Source organism: Emys orbicularis, chromosome 1 (genome assembly GCF_028017835.1).
Source record: "Emys orbicularis isolate rEmyOrb1 chromosome 1, rEmyOrb1.hap1, whole genome shotgun sequence".
In the NCBI taxonomy this organism is placed as follows: Eukaryota; Metazoa; Chordata; order Testudines; family Emydidae; genus Emys; species Emys orbicularis.
This window is the reverse complement of record NC_088683.1, coordinates 179,248,370-179,268,612: the sequence shown is the minus strand read 5'-3', so window position 1 is coordinate 179,268,612 and position 20,243 is coordinate 179,248,370. Positions and strand designations below refer to the sequence as shown.

At 45.8% G+C, this 20,243-nt stretch overlaps 1 protein-coding gene across 1 annotated transcript; it reads right to left on the bottom strand.

The window, feature by feature from the left end:
- Positions 1-3,523: 3,523 nt before the first annotated feature.
- GPA33 (glycoprotein A33) lies at positions 3,524-20,156 on the bottom strand. The gene is made up of 7 exons (XM_065397447.1): positions 20,088-20,156; positions 12,057-12,208; positions 10,627-10,834; positions 9,933-10,091; positions 5,106-5,219; positions 4,419-4,542; positions 3,524-3,680 (listed from the first exon to the last, which is right to left on the bottom strand). Exons 1-7 carry the CDS (start codon positions 20,128-20,130, stop codon positions 3,524-3,526), a joined length of 957 nt encoding a protein of 318 aa, XP_065253519.1. The 5' UTR covers positions 20,131-20,156.
- Between the last annotated feature and the right edge of the window lie 87 nt (positions 20,157-20,243).

Sequence of the window (20,243 nt, the reverse complement as noted above, 5' to 3'; positions counted from 1 at the left end):
TCCCAGAGTCACTACCTTTCGTAGCAGCAGCTCAGTGATTGCTTTGGCTACTTGCATCACAGCAGCCCCCACAGTAGATTTGCCCACTCCAAATTGATTCCCAACTGGTAGCTGTCTGGCGTTGCAAGCTTCCACAGGGCTATCGCCACTCGCTTCTCAGCTGTGAGGGCTGCTCTCATCTTGGTATTCTAGCGCTTCAGGGCAGGGGAAAGCAAGTCACAAAGTTCCATGAAAGTGCCCTTACGCATGCGAAAGTTTCGCAGCCACTGGGAATCGTCCCACACCGGCAACACTATGCGGTCCCACCAGTCTGTGCTTGTTTCCCGGGCCCAGAATCGGCGTTCCATGGCTATAATCTGCCCCATTAACACCATGATCTCCAAAGCACCAGGGCCCACGGTTTGATAAATTCCATGTCCATGTCCTCATCACTCTCGCCACCGCACTGCCGTAGCCTACTCCTCGCCGCCTGGTTTTGCAGGTTCTGGTTCAGCATAAACTGCTTGATAACACGCGAGGTGTTTACAATGTTCATGACTGCTGTCTTGAGCTGAGCGGGCTCCATGCTTGCCATGGTATGGCGTCTGCACTTGCCATGGTATGGCGTCTGTTCACCCAGGAAAAAGGCGTGAAACAGTTGTCTGCCGTTGCTTCCCTGGAGAGGGGGGAGGATGTACCCAGAACCACCCGCGACAATGTTTTTGGCCCCATCAGGCATTGGGATCTCAACCCAGAATTCCAATGAGCGGAGGAGACTGTGGAAACTATGGGATAGCTACCCACAGTGCAACGCTCCAGAAATCGACGCTAGCCCCGGTACATGGGCGCACACCGCCGAATTAATGTGCTTAGTGTGGCCGCATACATTCGACTTTATACAATCTGTTTCCAAAATTCGAATTATATAAATTCGGATTAATCCCGTAGGGTAGACATACCCTTAAAAGAAAACTGCAGTTTAATATAACAATTCAAACCACTACAGCCAGGCCATCAGCCTCACAGCATTGCCTTCGACTCCTCTTTTTCTCCCCTTGTTTGTGCCTTGCTCCAGCCAGACTCACTAGATCCTGTTGCTACTCCCCTCCCCTCCCCCCAATATCCCTAAAATCTGGCCTTCACATTCTGCCCTCTACTGCTAAATCATTGCTGCGAGCTTTGGTCATTGTTTGACTACTGTAACTGTATGCGAAATGCTACTGCTGTAGTTTTCCTTCTTTAGTTCCTTCATTGGCTTCCTGTCTCACTGCATCAAATTCAGATACTTTCTCTTCACCTTGTAGGTTCTTTGTAACTCTGCCTCACCTACAGTTCTGCTCCTCTTTCTTCTTAAGCCCCCTCTTCTTTCTACATGCCTCTGTATCCTAAAACACCTTTGGCATCTCTTCTGAGTTTCATGCCTTTTTATGCACCTTGTGCTTGGAATGGTTTCCCAGTTCCTGTGTGCAACACCCTCTCTGCAATTCTCTCCTTTAAAACCCACTTTTAAATGAAGCCTTCCTACGTTATGCCCATGTCTGATGTCTCTGGCTGTCATGCATCTGAACTGTACATTTCTGAGTTAGACTTTTACTTCTTCAGTGCAAGGAGATGGTTTTGTACATATTTTGAAAACAGCTGTGGTAGGTACACTTATGATCTAATAATTGCAAAGAGTACACTGTAAATTTCTGCCAAGTATCAGATATAAAATAAATGCCAAAAGAAAGGTGCTATCTTGGTAGTCTGATTACATAATTTAGGACCCAGGAAATGCTGTACAATATTCAAATGTTAGAAAAAATTGGGAGACTTTCAGTGTTATTCTGATGTGCCTTCTTTTATTTTTTAGATTTTGTTGTTGTTTTAACAGTGGCTAAGTTTCCCTGAGCAGCTGTTATGAGTTCTGCAAAGTCACTGAAGGCAGAGGAACAATACAATATTAAAGGGATAACACTGAATCAATAAAAAACATTTATTATCATATTTTTTAAAAACAGAATTTAACTAGCTCAATACAAAATTAATATTATAAAAGCCTCTTGGAAAATATGAGACTGTCCCTTCTGTCATAAGCAGGAGATAGGAGAATGGTGATGGGGAAATGAAGAGCTATCTTTTTGGGACTTGCAAATGCCAGTTTGAGGGTAGTCCCTAAACTGTGGTGGGAGAGGGAATGTGTGACAGTTTTGAATATAGTGTGGGACACGGATACTCTGTGCTGAGTGCATTGATCTGTACTTTACTTCCTTCGGGCAGCACTAGAAGAAAAATTAGGATATTTTTCTTCTAGCCTTCTCTGTGAAAAGATCCAACTGCCATGTTAATAACAAGGAGTCTGGTGGCACCTTAAAGACTAACAGATTTATTTGGGCATACGCTTTCGTGGGTAAAAAACCCAGGTGCATCTGAAGAAGTGGGCTTTTTACCTACGAAAGCTTATGCCCAAATAAATCTGTTAGTCTTTAAGGTGCCACGGGACTCCTCGTTGTTTTTGTGGATACAGACTAACCGACGGCTACCACTCTGATACTAACTGCCATGTTTTCTCCCTTCTCCTGACCACTACATGTGTGAAGGGCAGATGGTCCACTGTCTGCCCCTTCTGTTTCTGGGGTGAAGGAGTAAGCAGAGGATAGAGGACTCTGGGATGGGACATGAAAACGCACATTTAGAATCCCTTTGGGAGGGAACAGGTCTGTTCTGTGCAGAGGCAAATGGAGTGAGGTGGTGAAGGATTGGCTGTTAGACCTCCCAGCTGCCAATTAAGGATTAGAGTCCAGCTGCTGCAGACAATGTCTATACAGTACAAAAACGCTTTGCAAGTACAAAAAATAAGATCAAATGGTCAGTTCTGCTGTTTTTAGACATCCCATTAGTACCAATGCAATAGCTGTTCCCAGCGGAGTCTCCTGGCAATCAGCTGCAATCATGTTCTATATTTTTGTTATATATTTTTGATTATATACAAAAGCCCCGTTTAGTGAAAGCTTAAGAAGAAACCTGACATTTTTTAAACTAGCCTGCTTCCCAAAATCAAATTAAAGTTAAAACGATCCGATACTGGGTAATGCCACTGTGCTTGTGCCTGGTGGGCTTATACAGTGCATGCTATTGGCTGAAATCTGTGGCATTTACCAAAGTACCCAAGTTAACCAGTCTGCCCATTCCCAGTGACCCTCAATTAATGAATCTGAAATCTTCCATGGATCTAATGATACAGAGTAATTTGCATTGAGGGATTTGCCCCTTGCTCCCCAAATAAACCTGACACGGACCCTTCTGCGGAAAGGTGGGTGACTGTGGGTGAAGCAGGGGTTCTAGTGCTGGGAAACAAGTTTTGGTTCCACATTGTGTCTTATTTACTTATTTATTTATAGTGGTGCCTACTGTGCATTAGGCACCTCCCAGGAGGATTTAAAGAAATGGACTCCAGTCCCTGGAACCTTGCAGTCTAAGCCACAGCTGAGATCAGACCACTCGGGAGTAAACAGTATTACTTAAATCAGTCAGCTCTTCCTTGCCTTTTCTACTCTGGTGGTGACTATGCCTCAGCATATGAAATCTCTAGTCGTGGTTTGTTGGTGGGTGGCATCTGTGGCCTGCCACTCGTCCGATATTCCTCCTCCTCCTCATCCTCTATCTCTTCTTCAGCTGGTCCCCGAATCCTGACGGGCTCCTTCTCACCATCTCCTGGCTCACTAAAACATTATCCAAGGATAGATAGAGAGGTTAGCTGGTTTTAATTAACTTTCATTCTGAATATTTTTCACCGCTGTGACAGAGGTGGCTCCACAGGCCACCTGGGAATGTTCTCTGGACTTCAGTTTGAGAACCACTGGCCCACACTGCTTCTTGTTGGGGCTGGAGTAGCTGTGAACTGCCTTCTCCCATTTCCTACAGCACTTGTGTGGAGAGGCAAAGACTGGAGTATCTGTGAGCTCTCCACAGCACTCCCTACAGGGGCAATGACCCTTTCCTCATTTTTGGATTGAAGAGTATGAGCAGCAAGGGTCACTCAGACCCCCAAGAACAGAAATTGCAGAGGCTGGGGAGAAATGAGGTGAATTTCAGATACCCACAGGTGGTTCCTGATTGGTTCCTTGGGCTTGTTAGCTCAGTCCTGCACCCTGCATGGTGCTTAAGAGACATCATGCACCAGCGATCACAAAGGGGCCCATAAGAGCAGAACCAGTCTGGTAAAGGAGAACTGTGAGGCAAACTGCAGTGGCAAAGATGGGACTGCACAATGCCTTCTCCTCTCCCGCGTTAAGTCATTCACCTTTGCAATAGATAAAACCTATGCATCATCAGCTAATTTTCCACATCATTGTCCCTCTCCACCAGCATCTGTGCTGCAGAGAGAAGATGAGAGCGCATTCTTCCTCTCACAGAATCCCTCACATATTCCACCTACTCTTCTGGGAAAAGGCACTCACGTCATCTCGTAGTCCTTGTCCTTGCTGCCCCGGCAGCAGCAGCAGTAGGCCAAAATCCCGATGACAATGATTGCAGCAACTACGCCACCAATGACTCCAGCGTAGAGGGCAATGTTCATGGATGCTATGGAGGGAAAGACCAAACACAGTCACAGCAGAGTTGACAAAACAAACCTGCATGCATTGAGAATGACTTCAAATCAGGTCAGATTCACACCTATCAGAGACCAAACCTCACCACCCTTCTGGGGGTGCCAGACACGTAATGATGGATCTGGACATTCTTTTAGTTGTAGCAACTGTTCTTGATTCTGCACTGAACCAATGGGTAGCAGAGACAGGTCCGCAGGAGTGATTGATTCAACAGAGATAGAGACAGACCCGTGGGATCTGAACACCCCCATACTCTGATCAAGTTCAGATCTTAACTTTGTGGCTCAGGCCCATATCTAATTAGATACAACTTTAGTATTATTCACTATTACAGACAGGTCTAAATGTGAGCACTTCAAGCAGGGCAGTGGAATTCGTTTTGGAGATATGAAACGGGGCTGTTCTTGGAGGGGTGGGGGTACGCTCATCTGCACTCCAGTGGCTCTCCCATTCAGTCCCTTGCCTATATTTAGTCTGTGAATACATTTCCCCCCTCTATTGCCCCACCCACCCAACCAGCCAGTAGCATCTTACGAGGTACAATGGAGACTGTCATGTTGCAGAACTCCTGTCCAACGCTGTTGGTGGCAGTGCAAATGTAAAAGCCGGAGGTGTCTGCAGAGACGTTCTTCAGAGTTATCTGTTGTCCTGGTGCAAAATACAAACCCAAAATATAAAAGAATTGTAGAGAATTAGGTCAAGGAAGGGATTGGGGAAAGGAGCCCTTCACATCTAAATTGCCCCTTCAAATCCATCCCAAGTTGGGAATGACCAAAAGTTGTTACAGTTTTTGGCTAGTTTTGTGACTTTAGGGTGACCAGATGAGAGGAAGAAAATATTGGGACACATGGGGCGGGGGGTCGCCGGTGGAGCAAAAAAACCGAGTGCCGCGAAATATCGGGACAAATTGTGTCCCGACCAAACATCGGTCGGAATGCGGGGCAAACGCCTAAATTATCGGGACGTCTGGTCACCCTATGTGACTTGTGTGAGATTAGTTTGGCCTCCATCTGGTTCTTAGTGGGAGACATAAGGAAGGCTAAATAGAAACGTGCCTTTGGCTACTGGCAATACATTTAATTTTCAGCTGTTTGCCATTGTGGGTGGGGCTGTGGGCGAGTGAATGTTCAGCAAAGATTTGTCTTGCTCTTTTATACATGGCCAGGAGCCTTGTATACTTTGTCACAGATGATATCACTGTCAGGAGAGCAGCTGGCTTAGAGAAACGGCCATTTGAAGAGCTAACACACTAGTCTTGTAACAGTTTTTCAACCCACCAGCTTTCAGGATGTCACAATGCCATAATTATTTGCCAGTAAAGGGAGCTAGTGGGAAACTATGGTCTGGTAGAGTAAGGCAAAGACAGATCAGGCTGTATAAACAATCCAGGGGGAGAAATCATGTATTTGGCAGGGAGTGCTATGAGGCTGCACATTCCCTACCCTGAGCTAGTGGAACTCAGTACTATAAATTAGAGCTTATCATTTCCTCTGTATAAACTTAGTTTTATTCGGGTTGTTTCCATTTTTACCCCTAAATGGCAATTCCGTTTTTTTCCTCTGATGGCCCCTGTCAACCATCTGTTGGAAAAGGGCCAGCTCCTGATTTTAAAGTGGGCTTGGTAACTATATTTAAGCACATCATCTGGCACCACAGCTCTCTCACATACATGTTCTTTTCACAGAGCCATAGATTCTAGGGCCAAAAGGGACCATTTACTCTGAGCTCCTATGTAACACAAGCCAGAGAACTTCCCCAACATAATTCCTAGAGCAGATCTTACAGAAAAACATCCAGTCTTAATTTAAAAATTGTCAGTCATGAAGAATCCACTACGACCCTTGGTAAATTATTCCAATGGTTAATTATTCTAAGCATTAAGTTCAGACTGGAAATAAGATATATTTTTGTCTAGCTTCAACTTCCAGCCATTGGATCGTGTTATATCTTTCTCTGCTAGATTGAAGAGCCCATCGTTAAATATTTTTCCCCATGTAGGTACTTACAGACTGTAATCAAGTCACCCCTTAACCTTCTCTTTGTTAAGCTAAATAGATAGACTCAAAGAGCTCAATCACTATAAGGCATGTTTTCTAATCCTTTAATCATTCTCGTGGTTCTTCTCTGAACCCTCTCCAATATATCAACATCCTTCTTGAACTGTGAGCGCCAGAACTGGACACAGTATTCCAGCAGCAGTCGCACCAGTGGGAAATAGAGGCAAAATAACCTCTCCACTCCTACTTGAGATTTGCTGTTTATGCATTCAAGGATCGCATTAGCCCTTGTGGCCCTAGCAGCATACTGGGAGCTCATGTTTAGCTGATTATCCACCACGAACTTTTGAGTCCCTGCTTCCCAGGATAGAGTCCTTCATCCTGCAAGTATGGCGTACATTCTTTGTTCCTAAATGTATACGTTTACAGTTAGCCATATTAAAATTCATATTGTTTGCTTGCACCCAGTTTACCAAGCGATCCTGATCACTCTGAATTAGCGACCTGTCCTCTTCATTATTTACCTCTCCTGTCCAACTTTTGTGTCATCTGCAATTTTTGTCAGTGATGACTTTGTTCTCTCCCGGACCTTTTTCTCAGTGTCCCTGTCTAGGCTGTCATTTTTTTGGCATCACAATGTTTACAGCTTTCAACACTATAGTGCAGTACTGGGTTGTAACCCCCAAAATGACCAGAGTAGAGAATAAATGTCCTATGAGTAAGGCCCTTCATTTCCAGTTTTTATCAATTTTTTTTAACCTAAAAATTTTTGGGTTTTACAAAAGCCATTATTTGGTTTTTACCCATTTTTTTTCACCCAATTTTGGAAGTGCCAGAACTTCCTGGACTCAGCTTTCTGCTCTAAAAGGCGAGATCACGGCTTGGTTACCTGCCATTTCTCCTTCCAGAGAAGAACCATGACCCAAGCGCTGGTGTCAGAGCAGATAAAATACGATGTTTTTTTAACTTTTTAAAAAACGTATTTTTTTATTTAAATTGGATTTTGTTTTTCTTTAAAAAGGTTTTTTTAAATAAACCTGTTTAAAAAGAAATCTGAATTTAATAAAAAGTATGTTAGGCCCTAAACTTATCATACTCTCTTAAAAAATTTAAATAACAAATAAATATACTGAATATATGAGCCTCTATCTAAAACTTTGATTAAAGGCTACTTTTCTATTTAAAGAAAGAATTGTAGGAAAACATCTTAGCTTTTGAGGTCAAGCTTTATAAATGTGGCACAGTAGATCATGCACTTTATTAAGAACTTTTTTTGTTTAATAAAAATACATTTTATATGCAGTTGTGCATTTAAATAAATTCCAGTTACTATCCTAATGCAGCTTGACACAAATCATGAACAAAAAGCTAATTATCTAATAAATTACAGTAGAATATATCATTCACCATTTTCTAACATACTAAAATGTACAATTAATAAGAATCTAATATATTAAACTATATATTTGCTTAAGTAAATGTATAGTAGTTATAGTGTTGTACCCTCCAAAGTAGCAAAAAAATCTACCTAATCCTGTGTAATGGCTCAACATGATTTAATGGTTAGATCAGCCAATGAGAATGCACCTTTCTTTGGACCATAACTGAAGTACAAATGGAAAAGTTGAATAAAATAAATTATTTAAATTGAGGCTCTCCATGTGGTGGCTTAAATCATGATTTAAATTACTTTGATTTTAAATCAGTCCAACCTGGCTGGTCTGCGTACTGTTGTCAATCCCATTCCCAGCACATATACATCACCGACTTTTCAGATAACACAAATAGTTATCAGCATTCAAAGCAAATAAGTTAGTGAACTACTTTACATGCTAACATAGGTCAAAAACAAACAAAAACTATCTGAGTTTTAGAATGTAATGGTTTCTTGAATGTTTCAGACATACAAACCAGGAACAGAGAGTCAGGTTTACCCCAATATTTACCCAGAAAACTGAACTTAATTTTACTGCACTGATTGTACCTGTTTTTAATTTTTTGTAATAAACACTGATAAATTCATAGGAAAATTTAAACATCTGTAAATAAATAGCCTGCCCTACGAGCCAAGTTGGAAAGATGTAGGGCAGATGAGAAAAACAGGAATTGTCCCACCATTGTCAGAATGGATGAATTCCAAGGAAATTCCACATACCCTGCAGCATTACCCCAATACACACATTCCAGCTGCTCACGGCTAGGGCTACCCTGACAGTCCTACTCCTTTTATAGCCTCCCACCATCAGCCCCTAAATTCCAGAGGGAGAAATTCCATCTGCACCCTTAATGGACAGCATTTCCCTGAAAATCAGTATCAAGTGCAAGGAGACTAGAACAAACTCCTGCCCCGGGGGGAGGAGAATAATGAAGGCAGAAAAGTTCAGAGTGGTCTGTTCTCTTTAGGAAAATACATTGTAGTAGCTAAGACGAAAGCTACCATGTCTGAGGCAGGGGCACCATCCAGTGGCCAGTCAAGTGAATAAGAGATTCCATGTGGATTTTTTCCTTGGCATTAACTCAAGCAATTTTCAGAGGGTAAAATGTGAGTGCCCCACCTAGCTAGGATCATATTCAGCTCATCTGTGCAACCATACCACGGCACTGGATCTGAAACCATGACTGGCAGGTTGAAACACAGAACCACTCTCCATTGTGCAGCTGGTCAAGAAACACATGGCAGTTTCTGGCAATAACGCCTCAGGGCCTGTTATATGCTACTATCGCTTGCTGACTGACTGCATGTGAGAGACTGCTGCACCTCCATCTCCTTTAGAGACATCCCTCCCTGCTCCCACTTCTCAGAAGCTTAACCACACCTTTTGTTCTGACACTATTTTAAAATAAAGTGACTATCATGCTAGTGACAGTTACTGTCCTGACAGCCTCCATCCCACCCGCTCTCAGCCCTGAGCTGGGTGGTTACATCTCGGAGTGGAAAAGTTTGGCCTCCATGGCCAGTTTGTTCCTTGGCCTCGCTCCTGTAAGCGTCAATAAGGGGGCCGATTAGTGTCAATTGTGGCAGGGTATAGACGGGTCCACTAAGAGAAATTGCCTTGGGCGGGGGGGACTGTGTGAAATACTTTGCTGGTTACAAATGGTCATTAGGAAGTAATTACTTTGGTTGGCTCTCGGCTGGGCTTGAATCAGTGACCTAGAGGTGAAAGCATCGCTGACTGTTGCTGCTCCAGACAGCCACCCAGGTACTCATAGGTGTTTCTCACCCTAGGAGGATAACCTTTTAAAGTCCTGTTTTGTTAAAGGACCTTCTCAGAAGGCCTAATGCACTGTTAATCCTCAATCCAAAATGTTTCAACTCCCAAACTGCAGCGAGTACCGTGGCCTGGTCTCCTTGCATCTGACGTACCTGATGCTGACACCAGTGGTCGGGGCTGATTCAGTACGCTGAAGCTTTGCCAGGTATACTCAGGTTTTGGAGACCCCTGTTGAGAGTTGCAGGTCAGGTTGATGGTCTGTCCGTATTCTGGTGTCCCTATGACTTTACACTCTGGCTTGGATGGAGCCACTAGAGGCAAAGAAGGGAGAATGGCCTAAGCAGATGCAGTGTGGCACAGTTATACAGAGAGGTCTGCTGAGATTTCTTTCTACACATCCCTGCAATCCATCTTCTGCAGCTGTGTGTTTTCCTCTCAGCCAGGAACTGGTCTCTCTCATACCATTTTCTTGCAAGAATTAGAACAAATTCTGGCCTCTCCCACTGCTTTGTTACCCTTTGCCCTTCCCTCCCACATCCACCCAAGTTCAGGAGTTAATCATAAGATGTTTGGACATATATGTTACTTCCCCTCCACCATCATCAAAGGATAACCTACACTTGGTGTACAGCATAGTATAATTATGTGCATGATGGGGATGGCTTATGCTTTCTTCTGAAATATCTGGCACTGGCTCTCTCTCTTATTGCTGTGGAGCATTGGATCAGTGCTAACTGAGAGGATAGAGTACTCCCACCAACATCACTTCCTGCTTGTTGCATAGTGCTGTCTGTCACTGAACTGGGGCATTGAATCTGTACTAACTCAGGGGGTAGAATGGCTTACCAAGGACCAAAAGATCTATCTTTGCAGCGGCTCTGGGGAAATCTTCACGCACTTGGACAGTGCATCTGTAAGTTCCGTTGTCTGCCATGGTCACCCCATGGAGGGTGATGCTGACATCTGTGACTGGAGTGCTAGGGAACTGCAGACGGCCTTCGTAACCCTGGCCATAGCGCACAAAGCCATCAAAATACCTAGTGACAACATCTTCCTGTAATAGAGAAGGGAACATCAAACAGCAAGCTTATTTTCTGCTATGTGTGTCCTCAAGCTAGCACGACAGACTGGCACATTCTAAGAGGAGCAGGAACTGGAAAAAAGCAGAGGTCCTACCCTTCCCTAGTCTCCTAGAGATACCCTCATATCCTGTTCCCTAGAGTCCCTGGAGACTTTCATCCCCATATCCTGCAGGGGCCTCTTCACCTCCCCCTACCCCTCAACATACTGGGGCAAAGAAGAGTCCCATGGTTCCCTGAAGGTCACTTAAATCCCCCCGAGGCTACAAAGATCCCTTCATGCTCCTTCCTCACAATCCTTCAGCGGTCCAGGAGAACCGTGGAGGCAGGGACAGTGCAAGGAAGTTTCGCGCCCTAGGCAAAACTTCCACCTGGCGCCGCCCCCCCCCCAGCCCTGCGGCAGCTCCCCGCCTCCCCCCCCCTGCCCTGAGGCGCCTCCCTCGCGGCAGCTCCCCCCCCTGGGGAGCCATGTGGCAGCTCCCCACCCCAGCTCACCTCTGCTCCGCCTCCTCCCCGAGCACGCCGCCCCCGCTCTAATTCTCCTCCCCTCCCAGGCTTGCGGCACCAAACAGCTGATTGGCGCCGCAAGCCTGGGAGGCAGGAGAAGTGGAGCAGCGACCGCGCGCTTGGGGAGGGGGCATAGCAGAGATGAGCTGGGGTGGGGAGCTGCCGCATGGCTCCCCAGGCCGGGGGAGTGGGGAGCTGCCGTGGGGGGGGGGTGCCTCAGGGCGGGGGGGAGCTGCCGCAGGGCTCCCCACCCCAGCTCACCTCTGTTACGCCCCCTCCCCGGGCACGCCGCCCCCCCCGGCAATGACAATAATTGCATGGAGCGGTCGCTGCGCTGGGAGAGGGAGTCTGAGCCGCACGTGTCAGCGCGCCGCCAGCAGCCCAGCCCAGGAACGCTGTAAAAAAAAAATTGGGGGCACCGCTTTTTGGTGCCCCCAAATCTTGGCGCCCTAGGCAACCGCCTAGTTTGCCTTAATGGTAGCACGGCCCATTAAGTAGTGCGTGGAGGCCCAATGAGTGTCTGTGGCAGAGTCAGGATGACAACCAAGACCTCAACCCCTGGTCTCTTGAGTCCAAAGAGAGCCCAGAAGGCTTCTTCACCCTCCACCACAGATCAAAGAGCGGCCTGAGGCCCCTTGATATCCACATCTCCGTCAACCCCAATATGCTCTCATGCATCTCATGATTTACCTCCTGAGGCATTTTGCTCCAGGTAACGAAGTCTGCGCTGCTGGTGGCAGCAGAGGTCTGGAATTCACATGGGAGGGTGGCGTTAGTCCCTTGTGCTACCTTTACTTCCTTGACGCGTGTGTTCACAGTGAGGGCCTGGGCAGTCACCAGAACTAGAGAGAGAGAGACAAAAAACAAACAAATACGGTCAATCTCCCCCATCAGAGAAATGCTTCTCTTGGTACTAAGGAGGGACCTGCACTCAACCAGGGTAGATTGGGCCCTACCCCTGGGTATCATATGAGTCTGCACTGTACCGTCTCTGTCTGCTTGAGACTGGGTGGAGAGTGTGTCTTCCTCTCTGTCTGCACAGCACTGAGCACACGGGCAACTCCCAATCAATATAATGAATCATGCTCCAGAGGCTGGGTCTTATTTCTACACCTTCTCTTCTGAAGAGTCCTTCTGTGGACTAGGTCTTCTCCCAAGCAGCAGTCCTCAATAACCTGACCCAAGCCCAAGTCTCCAAAGCTAGTATTACTGCAAAAACACATCCCAAACCCACATGTGGCTGTGCCATGGGGAAACTATCAGACAAGGGGGAAGTGGCTGGCTGGTATTCTGGAGGGGCTGGTCCAGAGTTGCTGTTGTTTGGCTGCCTTACCTGTGCATTTCTGGACCTTGTCGTATTTGCATTCCTTGTAAATTGAACCTTAGCAGTGAATTTTGGGGGTCTGTATGTTAGCTTTGGGGACAAAGACCATGTTCTTGTGATATTTCCCCCTCTGAAGTTACTGATCGCAACCTTAACTCCCCTTAAACCTCAGACCTCAGGCTCTCATTCCCCGGTGGTTGGTTTAGATAATCCCACAGGATTTCCTTGGAAATCCCAGGGGGTAGATCCCAAGTGTACTATTTCCCCAGGGGTTAGTTAAGTTAGCTGCAGTATGGATATCCCATGGTATAAGCAACTGGATGCGCATTCCTGGGAGTTATCCAGTATGGAGAATCTGTGATAGATGGTAGGTAAGGTGAGCAGTTTGAGGCTAGAGAATCTGCTCCAGGATATCAGAGCAGGAGCTTGATTTGCAATCAGAGCTGTTTCCCCATGTCCACCCTTCCCCTCAGTCCCCCATCAGACTCGATTTTCCCTGTTAGTGCAATGCTTAAACAAGCAGCAGTAATGTTCAGTTGTGCTTATTATAGGGAGGGGAGAGCAGATTTGGGTAAATGAGAACCAGTCCAAGCCCTGACATGGAAACCCCTTTTCCAGGTGCAAAAAAAAAAAAAAAAAAGTCCTTATCCACATCCACATCCACCCACCACCACCTCCCCAGTCACTACAATCATGAACCTTCGCTCCCTTCCTGAAGCACTAGCAGATCCTACATGGGATGTGGTGGTGGGGCTCAGCATCATCTTGGCTGGGTCACACAGCTACTCCCTTTTACCCTGGGGCTGCTCTGGAGTGACTTCATGCCATGCTTACAGGGGAAGCCTCAGTGCATATCAGATCATTCCTTCCTCTTCTGCAAGAACCACAGGGAGAGATCTCATGTCCCAGACTTGTAACATGCACTATGATGCCCCGCACAGGGGAAACCCTGGAATAGTAGTGAGGCTCAGACATGAGAGGGGGAGTGCAGACCCAACAGCAGGCCAGCTGCCTGAGGAGATGGGTGGGGAAACACTGGCCATCCTCCTGTACTGAAGTACTTGCTTCAGACTTTAAGGAGGGCGGTGAGGGGGTGGAGGAGAAGGGTAGCTGAAGGTTGCAGAAGGGAGGGGCCTTTCCTGTGGTTTGGTGAAGCAGCTACATTATGGATTTTTTGTAATGCTGTGTCTGCTGAGCACAAAACCATGCCACTCTGGTCAAAACTGAACTCTCTCCAGAGCACAATGCAGGGGACTTGGATATGGAGGCCTCGTTCTGTTTTACACTCAGTTCTCCATGACCTTTGTGTTCCCAGGAAGCTGTGTTTTAAAACACCTGCTTTGTTCTGCATAGTTCCGGGTTGTTATTTTTTTATGGCACCGCTGAGTCATCAGAGGAGAGAAGGAATGAGATCGAAACCAGAATCTGACTACGTCACCTTAGCATGCGGGAGGGGCAGAGGCACTCCCAGTGTAGAGGCAGGCTCCCTTCAGGAACAGGGTGAAAAGGGACAGTGACATAGGCTAGTGAAGGGCTATACTGTCGCAGAGCATGGGGGGGATAGTGAAGAGCTGTGCCTTCCCAGAGTGCCAGGATGGTCACTTGGTGGTTGAGATGCAGTGCAGGAGAGCCAGCTCTGGGTCCTGTCTCAGGCCATGCCTACGCTATGGGCTCTGCAATGGCACAGCTGTGCCACTGTAGCACCATAGTGTAGATGCTTCCTACAGTGACAGAAGGGGTTTGTACATCAATGTAGGTAATCTACCTCGCCGAGTGGCAATAAAATAGGTCTTTCATCAATTTAGCTGCATCCTCACTGGGGATTAGGTCAGATTAACTACAGCACTCGGGGGTGTGAATTTTTCACACCCCTCAGTGACATAGATAGGTAGATCTGTATTTTAAGTGCAGATTAGGGCTGAGTCACATCCCTGCTACTTATGTCAGACCTTCAGATTATTCCCACGAGTGAATTTAATGCATGGGATAGAGAGACGGCAAAGCAAATTTCTCCTTGTGATGAGCTGTATAGACTCCATCCAGGGGTTGGTGAGTGGAGGGTTAACATGTGCTCCCGAAGGTGAAGAAAGACCACACCTGCCTGCCCTAAGTGCAGGGATGTCACGAGGAAAGTGAGGCCGGGATCCGTTATGATGAGTTAGGTAAAGGCCTGCAGGATACTAGGGACATGCTGTGGATAGACAGGAATAGCTAGTTCTGGGAGACATTTCCTCTCTGAGAGGCAGCAGCAATGGCAAAGTCTGGGAAAGCCCTGTCTAATGGACTCCGCCTTTGACTGTACATAGCTCTCCGCTTTGGTTCAGCTCACACCCTCCTCTCTGTCACTCACTCCTGATAGACCTTCTTCAGAAGAACCCACCCCTCTCGCCTCGGACCTTCCCTATGAAATGACCTATGTGACTGGAGTCCCAGTGTGTCCTCTCTCCCTTAGGGTCACTGCAATGGAGAGTTTGACACTGGGTCACTCCTGCTTTGCAAGCACCTTCTCCTGCTGCCTGGCAGGCACCCCCCTACCCAGCACCTTCCGAACCAGCCTGACATATATTTACAAGAAGTGTAAGAAGTTGCCAGTTACTTGGCTTTTCCTTCCTCTCTCCTACTGCTGCTCCTGCTCTTCTCACCCCTTCCATCACCTCCCTAATAAAAGCAGAATAAATAGTGAGGAAAAGAAGGCTGATGGCTAGAGTAAAGAACAATCAGGGCTCCCGGGCTCTGTTCCCAGCTCTGTCACTGACTTCTTGTGTGAATTTGGGTAAGTCACTTAGCATTTCTATGCCTGTGTCGCCATCTGTAAAATGGGGGTGATGTTCCCTTCCCACACAGGGGGATTCATTCATTCATAGCTGTGAAGTGCTCTGAGAGCCTCAGAAGGAAGGTGATCTAGTAGGGCAAAGTATTTTTATTATTACTTTATTGCAGCTGCTATGGGGCACCTCGTACAACAGCACTGTGTACATGACACCAGAGCTGGGTCTGCCCATCCTTTCAACCTTTCACCCCTCGCACATACACACACACAAAGCCATTGGCTTGCTTTGTGTGGGTAGGCAGAGTCCCTCCCTCCTCTCCAGAAGCATGAGCAGTATCTTGACTCTCCCAGGAAGCACCTGCAGTGCCCCCAATGGTAGAACAGGTAGAACAGGTTATTTTTACTCCATTGTCACTCCTCAGAAACTGGTTCCACCCGGGTTCACCAACAGGTCATTCACCCAACCCCCAGAGAGAGAAAGAGAGATGGCCCAACCCCAGGCACTCACAGCTATTCCTCACCCTCCAGCCCATGCCAAAGTTCTCATTTACTGCAGGTTTTTATTCTTTTCAAAAACACTATCAGTTCAGAGTTGCAAAGGTGCCAAACCAAACCCCACCCGTGGCGGAAGCAGCCAGTAATAGGAGAGCTGTACATCACTGTGAAGGATTGTTCTAATTTGCCTGGCACCGCCATGCAAAGGGCTGATCTTTTTGGTGCCCTCTCACTTATTTCCTACAGCTTTAGTCTGATTGTTTGACTGGCTCGTAATCCAGTTTTTCAATGGAGATTAAAGACTACCCACTACATATCCTTCTGGTTCTCTGAATCTCTGTTTAATTACATCCGGTCCCGGTGATACCACTAAAGGTGTTTCCTTCCCCCTCGAGTCACCAGCACTTTCAATGGGGTAGTCCGTTCAGCAATGGGGTGCAGGGCTGGGAGATGCTTTCTGTCACCAAACAGCTTAGCTAGTTAAAAACAGGTGGCATGTCCAAAATCAGTTTTCTTGGATGGGAAACTGAACCCATTTTAAATCCAACTGAAGGGAGAGGGGCCTTAAAATCCAATCAAACTCAGAGGGGAAATATCCTATAATATTGATAAAGAGACATTGTCAACAGGCTTTAAACCCTAGATTTAGATTTTGTTCTGACATGGAAATGCTGTTTATCAATTTTTTAAATAAATCACTGAAAAGACCTCTCCTCCCTCCCACCCCCCTTCAAGATAACTCCCCCCCTCCTTGCAGTACTGGAAATGCAGCAGAGAAACCAGAAAGTCTCAGTGACTTGTTTACTTCCACTGGCAATATTGAATGAATGGTAAATGGCATAGAAACAGAACAAAGGGCGAAAAGCTAATTAGATTGTAAAAGTTCTTTCTGTTTTAATCATCTCAGGTGTCATTAGTGATAGGGTTAAGAACATTTTTGCAAAGAAAATCTGAGTAGGAGGGTGACAATGTTCCTTTGTTTCCTTACTGAGCACTTGTCTAGCACTCCAGCCACTGTACATTTTTTTACAAACAACCCTTGGAAACATTCAGGTAGAACCATCTACAAAAGAAACTACCAGCCCAGCAGAAACAAAATTCCATCCCTCCCCCCAACCATCCATGCCCTGTGTAATGATCTCTTTAAAACATCTCGCATCAAATGGAACTGACAAATAGGACAAAATGTGGAGCTACTCTAGCTGCATAAATCCAACCAAAGCTTACATAATTGCAAAGAAAACACTGCTCACATCACCTTGAAATAGAATGAGCTGGCAGACTCTTCTAAGAATCACTCCTGTATCTCAGAACTCCATTCCGTGTAACCACTATTTTCATATATGACAATTTCCTTTCCTACCCCTCACCCCTGTCTGTCTGCAGTATCCACCCATTATCTTTACTTAGATTGTCTATTATCTTTATTCAGATTGTAAGCTCCGTGGGGCAGGAATTGTCTCTTTGTTATATGTTTGTAAAGTGGAGAGAGATGGAGGCATAGTGGAGTCTTGGCCTCTAAGTGCTACTGCAGTACAAATAAATAATAATAATGCTAGAGATGAGCCCATCTTGCAAAATTTGAATCTGAACTCTCCCAAAGTTTGGACCTAGCGTTTTCTTTAGAGACTGTCTATACTACTGTGTATGGGCCTGAGTTTTCTATTGGTTATGCTGCACCATTCTTGGCTTCAACAACCTCTTCCAAAATCTCTCCCACTCCACTGTTTTAATAATGGCGTTAAAAGGCCTGGCCTATACTCAGCCCAAATGGCCTTGTTTATTATTAGAGAGACAAGGTGGGTGAAGCAATATCTTTATTGGACCAACTTCTTTTGGTGAAAGAAACAAGTTTTTGAGCTTACACAGAGCTCTTCTTTGGGTCTGGCCTGAAGAAGACCCGAAGAAGAGTTCTGTCTAATTTCAAAAACCTGTCTCTTTCACCAACAGAAGTTGGCCCAGTAAAACATATTACCTCATCCACATTGTCTCTCTAATTTCCCGGGACCAACAGGTCTACACCTACACTGCGAACAACCTGTTCACCATTCCAGCCCCTGGCAAAGGGTGCAAGGTATGTCACTAAAAAGAGAGACAAAGTTCCTGCTGTGACGTTGCAGTCTATATGATTTTATAAAAATATGCTAATGAGTGAATATAATGTAACTGGAATATGCTTCATGCAAAAGGTCTCTTGTAAGGTCTCATAAAGCTTATAATCTACTGAGTGTGGTCATCCTATTTCAATAAATGTATCACTCTTGTATCTAAAACTAGAAATATGAAATATAACTCTGAGGGCCTATTGTAATTATGCAAAGTGTGGGCTATTAATGGTGGTTTGGAATCTTGATGGCTCCCATCAACCAGGACAATTGACTGTGGATGGCTCTGTTGGCAGGTAGGCCTTCCTGTGAGTCAGGCTGGGAGGAATGAAGGCTTGGGGTCTTACAGTGACATGTGATCATGTCACCTGAACTGGAATCCATCTTTAACCTGGTGCTTTTCCAGTGAGGAGGGGTGGGAACCCAGAGGGACAAAGGATTCCTGCCTTATGCAAAAGATATATAAATGGGTGGAACAGAGAAAAGAAGAAGCCATCATGAGGCATCCCCTAGCTACCACCTGAGCTGGCACAAGGGCTGTACCAGGGGAAAGGATTGTGCCCAGACTAGGAAGGCATCTAGTCTGTGAAAGAAACGTATTGAAACATCTTTCAGGGTGAGATATTATCTGTACTCAATTGTATTACTGTATTAGACTTAGATTTGCATGTTTTGTTTTATTTTGGTTGGTAACTCACTTTGTTCTGTCTGTTATTTCTTGGAACCACTTAAATCCTACTTTCTGTATTTAATAAAATTACTTTTTACTTATTAATTAACCCAGAGTATGTATTAATACCTGGAGAGGTGTGTGTGTGTGTGTGGGGGGGGGGGGGCAAACAGCTGAGCATATCTCTCTATCAGTGTTATAAAGGGCAAACAATTCATGAGTTTACCCTGTATAAGCTTTATACAGGGTAAAACGGATTTATTTGGGTTTTAGACCCCATTGGGAGTTGGGCATCTCAGTGTTAAAGACAAGAACACTTCTGTAAGCTGCTTTCAGCTAAGTCTGCAGCTTTGGGGTGAGTAATTCAGACCCTGGGTCTGTGTTGGAGCAGACGGGCGTGTCTGGCTCAGCAAGACAGGGTGCTGGGGTCCCGAGCTGGCAGGGAAAGCAGGGGCAGAAGTAGTCTTGACACATCAGGTGGCAGCTCCCAAGGGGGATTCTGAGATCCAACCCGTCACATCTGCTCCAAACAGCTTTAGGTCTAGAATCACCCATGGCATAAGAGGTGAGGGTGAGGGGAATGGTCTGGGATGGGGTAAAACAGGTTATATCAATAAGATCAGCTAATTACTCAGTCTGTGCCCACTTCTTGAGGAATACAGTTTTTGTAATTCCATTGTATTAAATACAAATTCCCGTCTCTCAGGCTTCACAGAAGAAGTGCGATTTTTCAGAGGGGTTTGAGTAAGGCAGGGGTGGCGTCTAGGTGAGTGGCAGAGAGTGTTCTATGCCTAGGCTGGCATGGAAAAAAGGCACAGAGATATTTGTGTGAGGAAACAAAGGCAGATCAAAGCTGGTGTCACTGGCTGAGTGGGCTGTACAGGGGGAAATGAGAGGGCAGAGGATCAGAGAAGTGGGCAGAAGTTCTTGGCTATAAAAGCAAACACAAGCAATTTGATTTATAGATGTTGGCAGGTCTGTAACTTGGGTTCGAAATGGCTACATACAGTGTAGAGAGTAGAAGCTAAGGACTTTCCCCCTTTGGATTCTAGGGACAAAGGATATACAATATCTATGGAAACCGTTTTAAATTGGTTTTAAAAATGTTTGCCAGCATGATACAAAACTCCATTCTCTCTGTCCCTGGAATTGCAGAGACTTCTGGAGTTGCCTGTGAGTCCCGACACTGTAGTATGGAGGCATTATCACTGTACCTGCCAGATCATAAACAGGCTAAGATTTGTACTAAAGAAAGGACATTGACACATCAGAACGGCTGGGATATTTGCCTGTGTAACATTCACCTCCCTCCAGTCTCCACCCATCCCCTGTAGGACACAACCAAAACAGTACTCACCCACACTCAACATTAACAGCTGAGATCCCTTCGTAGCTCTCATGGTCTCTCCTTATCCTCCGTACAGAGTATTTCCCTGTAGGATTGCTCGGTAGCTGAATTATTTTAGTTAATGGGCTAACAGTGCAGCCTCACGGTTGTAGCTTGGATTCACTT

Coding starts and splice junctions, on each gene's coding strand:
- GPA33 (XM_065397447.1), bottom strand. CDS start 20,130: ATGAGAGCTACGAAGGGATCTCAGCTGTTAATGTTGAGTGTGG. Junction 10,835..12,056: donor GGAGCAAAATGCCTCAGGAG/GTAAATCATGAG, acceptor TCTCTATTACAG/GAAGATGTTGTCACTAGGTA. Junction 10,092..10,626: donor GATAGATCTTTTGGTCCTTG/GTAAGCCATTCT, acceptor CTTTGCCTCTAG/TGGCTCCATCCAAGCCAGAG.